The following is a 12,284-nucleotide window of genomic DNA, read 5'->3' as shown; positions in this document are numbered from 1 at the left end:
TAATCGTGTCGTAAGTTTGAAACTTGAGTCTCAAGTGTGCTTGAGACTAGGATCGCGTTCACGCTGTCTCCGCCAAGATGCAATGCGGATTAATGAAAGCTCTCAAGTAGTAACGGATACCATTTGCAGGTACCGAGGTAGATTGTAAAAAGTCATCTGGGTACTTCTGTCTCACGTATTTCAGCCGATAAGCTGCTTAGCTTAGCAAGCTGCATTTCGGTTGTAGAAAATTACAGGATAAGTGGCATGATATCTTAGTTCTCCAGAATGGAATGATAACGTGATGCGTTATGCTATTCAGTTAGGCAGACCGTCAGTTTATTTAACATTCCAATTACATAAAACAGACAATCCAAAGAATTTATAACAATAAAATAGGATTAAACTACTCCAGGTTTTAATGTAATTTGAAGATACGATTTGTATAATCTACTTTATTGCAAAAAAAGTAGACGAACTCGCGGCTAACAGTTAGTTGCACATAAAAATCGCCCGATTCTTATCACTTCGCGCAAAAAATCTCTTTGCAAAACATTAGTTCCACTTTCGTCCAAACGGCGGCCGCTCACAAAACCACTCATTATTCGGACACACCCGTTATGTCATGGGAATGACATAGTCAATTTACCTAATGAACCGTATCGGTGGCGGGAGGTGTGGCCACAAAGGAACACTTACGCCTTATGCCTTTAATAGCACGGTCACGCGTGACGCGGAAAATAGTGAAAACTGTCCATATCGTTACCTATCATATGCCTTTTGTTGTTTTTATTGATATCGTCGTATCGTTTTCTGCAAAGGAAAATCTAGTTATACAATACTCCACAAGATATATATTTCCATATGCCAAATTTTGACTAATATTATAAACGCGAAAGTTTGTGACTATGGATGGATGTTTGATACTCTTTCTTGCACGCAGAATAATACATTTTTTTTTAAATTATAGTCTACGTGTTATTCGTTATATTTATATATTAGCTATATTACTGTAAAGTTTTATCAAAATCCGTTTAGTGGTTTTTGGGTGAAAGGGTAACAAATAAATTATATAAATTTAGCGAAATATAATGATATAAGTGTGATGCAGACGAGGTTGCGTGGGTCAGCTAGTATATTAATATAGTCGTCATCTTTGATACCTTCGTCTAACTGTGCTAAAAGAGATGACAGTGAAATTATAGGGTACCGAGGCAAGATATTGTGCTACTCCGGAATGGCAAACGAATGAGATGTATCACATCACTTGTATTTGTATAAAGTAATTGTTTAATTGATCGGCTAAAAAGGAATTTCCATGTCCATAAAACGACTCAATAAAAAGAAAAGATATATCACTGACATATTACATAATAGCTGATTATGTGCTACTGTTGAATTTTATAGTAATATATGTATAAGTTAACTACCACGTTGCCTTTATGTAACTGATATGTAGATATCAGTTACATAAAAAAGTAATCGCATAATATTAAAATATCTATTGCTATTGACCGAAGTAAAATTCTAACTCTATCTCTAATTCTATCGACTGGATCCTTACTAAAATATACATATACCAATCAATCAATCAATAAAGGGGGAATAGGTTCAAGGATTCTTATTTCTCCAATAAAGCTGAAAAGACTATTCTTTAAAATATTTATTGCTATTGACCAAAGCGAAATTCTAGTTCTATAGACTGGATTCTTACTAAAAAAATATATACTAATCAATGATTATGATCATCTGAACTCATATCTAAACTGTGTTAATTCGAAAATCACCTATGTGCACCAAATTTCATTCAAAGTGAAGATATAAACAAATTTCTTTATAAAATTTAAACTACATTATTAGTAGGATATAAAAAAATACCTCTAAAAGTAGAGGTAGAAATAAAAGAATTGTAACTTGCATAAGTGGCCGAAAGTGTCCTATATGAATAAAATATTTCTATTTACTTTCTCTACCCTGAATAGTTCAAACTAATCGATGTAACATTTTCTATATAAATAATAATAAGAAACTCTTTAGTGCCCACAGATAATAAATTAAGTCCACAGAGAAAAAAAAAAGGTGATCTGCTATAAACAATTTCTTACAACCTGGAATTTCTTACAAACAAACACGTGCATGCAAGCACACAATATGAGAAGATGCACTGAGTCAGAGGTCACAAATGTAATGAGGCAAACCCCCGATTTGGTGGGGCAACGTAAAGCTGACCTCAATTCTAAACTACCCGACGCTATTAACTGTAATTACTCTGGCGCTGTACTTAGGTGCACTCAGTGTACATTAAAGAATGAAGTTTGTCATAAAGATTGATTCTGACATCTTGGAGCACACCAGCTCGAATGTGACTAGGCGTTGAAGCGATATATCCGTTTGTTTTCGGCTATATCAGCCGAAAACAAACGGATATATCATTCATCATAATTATAATCTACTTATCTTGACGCCCTCTGTGGTCTAGCGGTTTAACACACCGCTTTAATTCTGATGATCGTGAGTTCGATTCCTCGCACGGTGCAAACATTTGTATTCATGATTACGATAGTTTGTATCGGTCTGGGTGTTTTCTATGTAGGTATATTATATATGTATATCCAAAAAAATAAGTATTTATATGAATTGTCTAGTACCTATAACACAAGCTGTGCTAACCGTGGGACTAGATGGCGCTATGTTATTGTTCAGGGTTAAAAATCTTGGAGCGCACCAGCTTGACCCTGACTAGACGTTAAAACGGTAATATAGCCGAAAACAAATGGATATGACATTCATCATAATCTTAGTTAACTTGTTTAAAACAAAAGGATAAAGCATGGATATCAAAATTATTGTACTCATATAGTAGACACTTTATTCTTATTAATATTGTTTTTTATCACATAGGGGATAACTGCGATTGCGGCTTGCCTGATGGTAAATGATTACCGCCCCTATGAGCACCTGCAATATACATGATAATCCTATGTACACTAAGAAAGCACCAGTAAAGGATGAATTGAGATCATAGCCTATCGTGGAGTGTAGTACAAGGATTTAACAACAATATTTTAGAGGAAGATCGCTTAGAGGTGAACTGACGTAACCATTGTTAGAGGGGTCGATAATTTCCATGATTTCGCTCCATTCCCGTCGTTGTTACCTATTCATATTAATTTCGATCAGATTTTAATATCAATTTATTTGAGAAATATAACTATAAAAAATAACAAACGCATTAAAATGGTTTTAAAAAATGTTCTGCTATTTACTACAGTTCTCTAATATAATAAAAAAAACTCGCTACTTAACTTACTTACTTACTTATACTTGAGTAAAACTGTTAACAATTAATATTACAATAAATTCACCACCGCCACCTATCAAAAGGAAAATAACTCAGTATGCCAACATTTTATGTTTACTACAGCAGTAAAAATGTATTAAATATAATAATATATTAAGTTAAAGGTTATGGTCAATTAGAACTAAGGAATTAGGTAAAGCCGTGACTACACCGCGAATGCGATGCTAAAGCGACGTTGATGCTAACAATCATCCCGCATATATCTGATTATGGCAATCTTTCTAATGTCGTTAGTCTTAAAAAAACAGTCAATTCAGTTTCATTAATTTTCTTTAATAACTTGTTATATAATAAGATTTTTTCTCGATATCTACTTGTAAAACTTTTCTCGGTTTTGTCTAGACATACATACGATAGTACATAGATACGACGGTATATTCTCATTCCTTGTTTAAAACATCCATACGTTTGTGAGAACATATTTGGATCATAGTTTAAATTTCGGAGATTATTAAAAACATCAGGATAATATTTTCCAAAATCTGTAAGCACTGTCTTTGTTTAATATATCGTGAGATCATAATAGAAGCATCAAAAATATCAATCAATGTACACTTGCCTGATTTCAATACACATAAGTATAGTAAAACCAAACTGTACCACTGCTCGAAAATTGCAACTCTTGAACTCATTTTTGGGTAAGATCCAAGATGCTGACGTCCACACAGAAGCCTTGCCTTCTCTAATAAATAACTTAGAATGTACCTATCTTTACATAATGGTTTTAAGATATAAACGTGTTGGGTATTAGCTGTAAGTTTATATTGTTTTAATTTAATACAATATATAAATAAAAAATATTAAATAAAATAATGTTTTACTGTTAGCAAAAGTCTATACCCAACTATAAAATCTGCCTAAATGGTCGTATACCCGGCTGGCACCACTCTAATTTAGTATAAGGAGTATAGGTCAATGTTACCAATTGTTATGAAATATACGTTATTACAATACTCATCCATATGTGACTGACTTGTTACTCCACATCTTTATACATATCGTCGCCTAGTGGTTGAAATTCGACCATACTTAATTTAAATTATAAGTTTAAAGTGACAACATATAGCCCTTAATTTGGTAAAAATATCCGACTAAGAGGGAAATCATTGATATTGTTATAATTTACAGTACAGTTTTATGAATTAATTCGTTAATCAAATAGTACCTATATGTAGATAGAGTCATATAAAGGCTTTATTTATTGGTCTATATCAAGATATATAAGTGTAAGTTTATTGTATTACTAGCTGACCCGGCGTACTTCGTAACGCCTAACAGTCGATTCTCTAAATTTAAGTTATATATTATAAAAATGTTAAAATCGAACTAATATATAACAGTATAAAATGTTACATAGTTTTTATGTACACTGGCTAGTTCCAGACTTCCTCTTTAGTTATTATAGCAATATGAGCATAGAAGTTAAATATATATAAAAAAACTTATATTATAGCTTATAAAATTTAACGTAGTTTTCATTTAGTACTGTTATTACTACATCTGGGCCTCCCTTTTGATATTATTGCACTGTGGGTGGGTACAGGTAAAATGGGAGGTTTAACGCCGCGCCGGAACGCCGCGGGGAGGTAACGCGCGTCCGCAAACTAACGAGTTTTTAACTTTTACGGTTATTAAACAGAAAGTAACTGCGAAACACGTTATGTGCAGTTTGTACAAAGTTAAATAAGTTATTCGCCGAAGTGTTGTTGCAGACATTTATGTAAAAACTACTGATAGCGTTTGCACAACTTCTGTTCGCTGTGAATCGGTGCTTTTTACATTGTTAGAGTTAGAAAAACTGTACAATGCTGATTGGCAGTTAACAATTGAAGCTTTGTTAGTCGCATTGTATCAGGTCAAATCAAAATCCCTTTAAGAATAAAGGGATTAGGACATTTTAGCCGTTTAAGAATGTAAAATTTTTTGTATTAATATTTTTTCTCTACCGTATAGTTCAGTATACTGATTCAATAGAGAAGAACTGGCAAGAATCTCAACCATGTTTCTTTTTTTTAAAGTTAGTTTATATACATTGTGTACTTATGTAGGTATCTATGTTTAACATTAAGTGAAAATCCCGTGCATCAACTACTATTGCCATGCACGTTTGTCATTCAAATAATCGTTTAGTGTGTAATACGCTTTGCTCTATAAATATAATTTAATAGAGGTTTTAAATTTATTTAAAGGTAATTCCAGTATATCCTTCAGAACAGCCAGCAATAAATATTGCATATTGCGTTTACCTACAGACGTCTGTACATATATTTGTTACTTTTACTCTGACCTTCGACCTTTCTTTATGAATAGCGTTGATGGATTTCTGATGGTCATACTCGCGTAACAGCTAGCGTCAGCTAGCGTCTAATATTCTTATGTAATATATTAATTGCATGTCGTTTATTTTAACGCTCAGTTTTATTAACAGCACGTTTCGTTATCGTACTTAAGCATTTTTTGAAAGAATCTCGTTTACTTTTTTAATCAAATATTATAATAGAATAACAGGGTCTTTTACGGCCTCGGTGGTCTAGCGGTTGAGTACACCGCTTTACTTTGGATTGTTGCGGGTTCGATTCCTCGTACGATGCAATTTTTTATTCAGGATTACGAGTGTTTGTATCGGTCTGGGTGTTATCTATGTATATTATTTAGTTGTTTAGTATCCCTAACACAAGCTCTGCTTATCGTGGGACTAGATGGTGCTGTGTTAATTATCCAGGGTTTTTATTTATTATTTATTTATTCTATGATAGTGTAACTTTTTATTCTATTCTCATTAATGTAAGAGTTTTAAATTGTATTCAATTGGTTAATCAATTTTCCTAGTTGTATTTGATTGGAGTCGTGTCGTATCAACGCCTAAAGAGATAAATGAAAGATTGTGGAAAATGGCAATAGTGAAGCTATAGCCATGCTGAAAAGAGTGCATCTCTTAAATTTTATGAATAATTTAATGTATTTAATAACTTAAAAATAAGTTTAGATTTTTAATGTAAGTTTAGCCTTCATATGCAATCAACGTGCATCATTATCGAGTCTAGTACAGCCGAGACGATAATTAGCGTAAAACTGGGTAACCCCATTAGCGCCTATTAAAATTAATACCCGATAAACCCCGTGATTGCAACGAGCGTTGACTTCACAGGTGAACTTTCGGAGATCTGTTTTTGTGGCAATAACAGCGTGGCAACAAGTGGTATAAACTTGGTTTAGTTCAGTGATTAATTAAGATATTGCTTCATCACTGAACGCTAGATAAACGTTTCTACTTACTTAAGTAGACCACTAAGTTTTACATAGGCTATTCCCTTAACAGAAAGAATAATATACACATACACCAACTCTAATATTTATTTTATGACATTGGAATGAAAAGCTGACGGAATGAAATGGTAAATGGTAACTATCGCTTATATGATACATGACCATTACCACTTGTCATAGAATAAATTGTGACACCTGTAAAATCTTATGTAAGTTGCCATTCTTGAAGACAAAGCTATTATACTATTGGTATGACCATTTTCGACCGTCTACAATAGGTGTTCTGTAACGCAAAATATTATACAATGTGGTACAATCAATATGGCAATAATTTCAGATTATACTATATATATTGAATATGATAATCAAATCAAAAAATATTTATTTATATACAACACTTTCATGTATATAGAAGAATTTTTTTTATTAACCCTATCGGCGAGAAACTCTGTTGAGTTGAGTTCAAGTTATTCTTTTTATTTTTTTAACTACAGTTTGAGTTTGAACAAAATATGCCACCATTCATATCCGACAATTCAAGTATTGTTAATGTTATATAAAACAATTGGATGGGAACAAGAAGAAGAGCTTGTCTCTTAATAACATCGTTTTAAAAAGCCGGTGCGCGCTGGTGTGAAACGGAGCTAAGACAAGGTCGGAAACAATTTTTATTGTAAGCTTTTTATATTACTCACGAATATTATAATAATTTAAAAAAACTAACTATATACCTATTTGCACATTATAGTTAGTCATAGGTTTTAAAATAGAAACAAAATATCGCTGACCGTCTTTTGTTTCAAAGGAGTTATGACAAAATTTCTTACTCACTCTGCTCGGTTAACTTTTCCAAACTGGTGCGTAGAATTACAAAAAATATTTAAAATTAAGGTTATAGCCATTTCATTGCCATATGTTAATTTGAACTATTCATAGTTGACTGATAGAAAATTACGCAAAGTGTTAAATCTATATAACCAGGCAAATGTACTTTTACTTTTTGTAACATGTGCTTAAAAACCATTTATACACTTGTAAATTACGTAATTTGTTATATTACTTTTAGTATAAATAATTTAATAACTAAATACCTAGTTCGTCAACAATTTTTCGAAATAAATGCTAATAACTTACCATTTCTAGATATAACTCTGCGAAGCATATGTCCGAAGCGCCTCGCCCCCAAACATATCCGTTGCTCCCGCACCACTTCATCCATGCAATCACTATCCGTACCTGTATCTTCCTCACTGTCAACGTCTGACACGAGAGATTCACGTTTGTATAAATCTTTATAGTTTTCTTCATTAAAATTTAAAGTGGGCTCACTAACTCCCAAACTCTTTGATTCGGCTGTCCAATCTGCACTATGTCCATCGTTGAATAAATCATCTAAATTTGTTTCTAATAAACCTTTGGCATTACATATCACTTTACTTTTGGCATGATTTGGCGCGATTATCGCGTCAGCACTGTTAGAAAGACATTTGTCTCGTTTCAATTTCTTCGTCTCCTCATCAATATTTTGATGCACACTTATATTGTCTTGGGTTTTGGTCCGTTGTTTTAAATTTAAAGAATTCTGTGACAACAATTCTTCTCTCCGCGTCTCGTTTACTCTTTCGGAAATCGGGTTAACTTGAGGCCCGATTTGATTCTGCGGATGGCTTGCACGAAACATATTCGATAACACTAACATTTTCACTGTTTTTAATGCACCAATACTTGTTAAACATTCCATCACTGCATTCCTTATTCACATTTCACTATAACAGTTGTCTGGCACTAAACATACAAAGATGGTTTTGTGTTTATTCAAGCCTCGTAAAATTTTATTTTAATAGAGAAAACTGCCTGTTGCAGTACAACGATATATGCAAATGTATTCTTTACGGAAAACTGGGCATTATTCAGGCGTATAGAATATTCTGTAGTGTCCGGAGCTTAGGTGATATTTTGTTAGTGCGACGTTGGGACAACACGACAGCTATGAATAAGTAAAATATCAGCAGAGAAACAATCCACCACGCCAGTGAAACATTGGATACATCATTTCATAATAATAAATAGAAAAATAATAATGTTCTATTTTCATAAATTATTATAACGTACGAAACATTTGTGATGACATATACTTCAACTATTCATTACTATAAATCTTTACACGTCGCTTCCGCGACATCTTGTTAAAACGTTAAGTAGTTCAAACTGGCAATTATTAAGAAGACCTTGAAGACAATAACAAATAGAGAAATAGAAAACGAATGTCGAATTGCTGTAACAAAAACATGATGTACAACTATTGTTAAGAATTTTATACCTTGTTCTCACAGTATACAGTATCGACTGAACCTTATTATCGACTATCAATAAGAAAAACTCTAAATAATCTAATCTAATTTGATCTCTAAATCATAAACATATATAAACAAATGATGAAAATTTATTCATATTCATGGGATATTAATTATTACATATATTTCTTTTAATTCCTAAGTGTTTTAGAATTATATTTAAAAACTTAATATTATTTCAAATAGTGTTTTTTCATTTAAAAAAGAACTTGAGAATAATAAAATCGTCTTTTACAATTCATAAGAGTAAGCTCACTTTTACATAAATGAAATAAGACGAAAAAATCACGAGAAAGAACTAGTAATAAATATAAAGAAGAAGCAGAAATAAACTGCTTTAACGTTTCGCAACTTTAGAACAGATTTAAAGGTTCCTTGCTCCTCTACAGTTGTTTATGTCAGGTTTTAGAGTCCCATTACGTAGGGACTCCTGGCGACAGCCACCCATGTGTCGGGAGGACAAAGCATTTGGATAATACCACGATAAAATTTCAAACCACGTAAATGTTATCAAGCTTCTGCACAATATGATGTTGGAACTTAGTCGCAAAAAGCATATACAATTTTATACATAACCCACGATTTTAAGGAAGCATATTGCATTATTTAGAATACGAGAGTCACTGGTAAGGAAATAAGACCAAGTATGGGGTAATCCATTAATCACGTGAAGCCCAAAAGGAGGAGCAAAAATCACGAAATATCATAGTAAGGCTGTAGTAGATGTCTTACATCACGTGTATTTAGTTTTTCGACAAATGTGCATTTTATTTTAAAACCGTAAAGCGACCTTGACTATTCTAGAATTAAATTAAATTATACTTTATACCTGTATTTAAAGATATACACGTGATTTTCGGAGGGGGCCTCCGAAAGTCACGTGAATTTGTTAGTACCTACAAAGATACTTTAAAAATTTAGAATACGAGTATCTATATATTATTGGGAGGAGATTAGTCATAAATCTCATCGTATGACCAATTGGGGGTTAAAATTCCTAAAAAAACATCACGTGATTAATGTCTATGGCTGTCCCTATTAATGAAAAACTTTCTTCGGCTGATATAAATTTTTAAAAACACACTGTCATATCGTCAAAATTATTATTAAAAGAAACATAGATTTCTGAAAGGACACTAAAGTATCTCTTTGTAACCACAAAATGAACGATGCGATATGTTCTGATTTGACTTGCAATTCGCTAGAAAAATCATGCGGATATTTTCATTCCCGTCAGTGAAAACCAGAGCATACTTTATTACAAGATAGTGGGTATAAAACGACAAAGCTTTTCAATGGTGCCGTATCAGATCACGGCGTCTCCATTATGCAGTGGCTTACGGCGTCCAGACGGCTTTTTGCCTTAATCTTGTTTAACAGACGTGTTCCGCTTACAGAATTTTTAAGCACTCTTTCAGCTACATGCAATGTATTATAGAATTACAACAGCATCAACAGCATTTCTGTTATTTTAACGCTCTTTTTGTATTCGCAAAGGTCTAAAACAGAAGAAATGACAACTGATCTTATGATTATAAAATTCTATTGTTTTATTAGCATATATTCCTATCAATACAATATAATTTACTGATTTCTTTATGCAATTAATTTTCATAGCCCTTAATATTCATTTAAATGTATAATAATTAAAAGTATACAAACGGGATAAGCGATTATTTATATTTTTGATTAAACACATCCGTTTGACTTTTAATTCCGTATATGTAAGACACCAGACAATAATAGTGAACAAGTTCACACACTTCTAAACACATTGTTAATCGTCTAAGCAATCAAGATTATTTCCCTATTCAAAAAACACTCAAGGTCCAAGCAAGGTGAAGCTCGTCACGTCATATGAACCCTAAGGCAGTCATTACGCGAACACGCTATATGGTGCAATGTCAAATAATTGTGAGCGTGACATGTGATCTATAATAATAAAGTTATTAACAGTTGATATATATACAGTATCTAATACTGTGTATTCATAACTTGCCAACAGGAAACATGATTTAAGAACTTTGGATTGAACTATTTTTTAATTCTACCGCTCATTAGGTAAGCAAAAAGAACGAGCAAGAAATTTACCTGTTAACTCTTTTAAACAAATTTTTCATTTTTAAGATTTGCATTTGTTCTAATAATACATAATCCAGTAGCATTTTTTAATTCTGAAAACTTTCAAAGACAAATTTTATTTCAATTAACTCACTGCAATAAATGGAGGTATGTCGATTATAATAATTAATGATAGTCCTAGCAAAGGGATTTTAATACCTATATTTCAAACTAGTCGTACTCTAAAAAACCATTGGTATAACCTCCGTCCGTGAGATCAAAACAAACAGTCATGAAATCACTGAAACATGTATTTTTACATTATGATATATCGAATTCACCATAATGACGTATTAATTCAATTTGATATGGAAGCCGAATACTTGCGGGAAATGGTTTTTAGATATCAACTCCCTCATGTCGTCAGCTCTCAATTCTAAGATCGATTTATCCTGATTGAAGCACATCTAAACGAAATGTATTCGAAAGTGTACGTAGTTATACTCGCTTATTGAATCAATTCTCCGCAAAGCTTATCCATATATTGAGGAGATCAAGATTTATAAACCCAGACAATTAAAGTAAAATCTGAAATTTGTAATCATACTATGATAAATCAATACTAAAATATATTTAAGCCTATTACAGGCAGATATGTATGCATTATTTATAGTTTAAATATATTCATACATACGTATTTTCGCTTATTAACATGATTAGGTAAGGCAAAAGTATATGACTGTGCCATCATGTAAAAATTAGTATCAACTTCTTCATTGAACATGGCTATTGGACGCATTATAGAATTACAATTAACAGGCCTTCCTAACACACGTCCTATCTGATTTGCTAAATCAAGTTTATTTACTTCATGATACATATATCATCTATTTTATTTCGGCTCTTCTCTTTTAAATATAAAATACGAAACCTGACTTTTCTTTTCATCACACCATTTCAAAATATCACACTGTCTTTATGTAAATATACTGAGTTCCATATCCAAATTGCGCCGTTTGAAGCGAATTATAGGTGTCAACAAGATATATGGCGTTTAGCTGTTTGCAGACTCGATCACAGTCGTATTCCGCTGTTTGCGCAGATCTCGGGGGCAGTAAAGCTTTGATCCGCATGTGTGTGCGTCTACGCGTGATATGTACACATGTCATCACATCAATGGAAGTATCCTTCTACTTTTTTAATTCGCCCTATGAAGTCGCAAAAGCGGAACGCATCAAAGGAATTTCACATGGGTACGTTAA

At 32.6% G+C, this 12,284-nt stretch overlaps 1 protein-coding gene across 3 annotated transcripts in view; it reads right to left on the bottom strand.

Moving 5' to 3' along the window:
- Positions 1–12,284, bottom strand: part of LOC131851365 (atypical protein kinase C) — a 239,487-nt gene that overhangs the window by 205,253 nt on the left and 21,950 nt on the right. The window contains exon 1 of one of the 3 annotated variants that reach the window (XM_059201855.1): positions 7,742–8,386. The exons of the other annotated variants lie outside the window; for them this stretch is intronic. Within the exon in view, the coding sequence (XP_059057838.1) occupies positions 7,742–8,348 (607 nt within the window). The 5' untranslated portion in view covers positions 8,349–8,386. Of the gene's footprint in view, positions 1–7,741; positions 8,387–12,284 lie in introns of those variants that run through there. 3 annotated transcript variants of the gene reach the window in all.

This window comes from Achroia grisella, unplaced genomic scaffold (genome assembly GCF_030625045.1).
Source record: "Achroia grisella isolate CSIRO2021 unplaced genomic scaffold, CSIRO_AGI_Agris_v1 utg782, whole genome shotgun sequence".
In the NCBI taxonomy this organism is placed as follows: domain Eukaryota; kingdom Metazoa; phylum Arthropoda; class Insecta; order Lepidoptera; family Pyralidae; genus Achroia; species Achroia grisella.
Note: the sequence above shows the minus strand (reverse complement) of the source record. Positions and strands in the feature narration are given on the sequence as shown.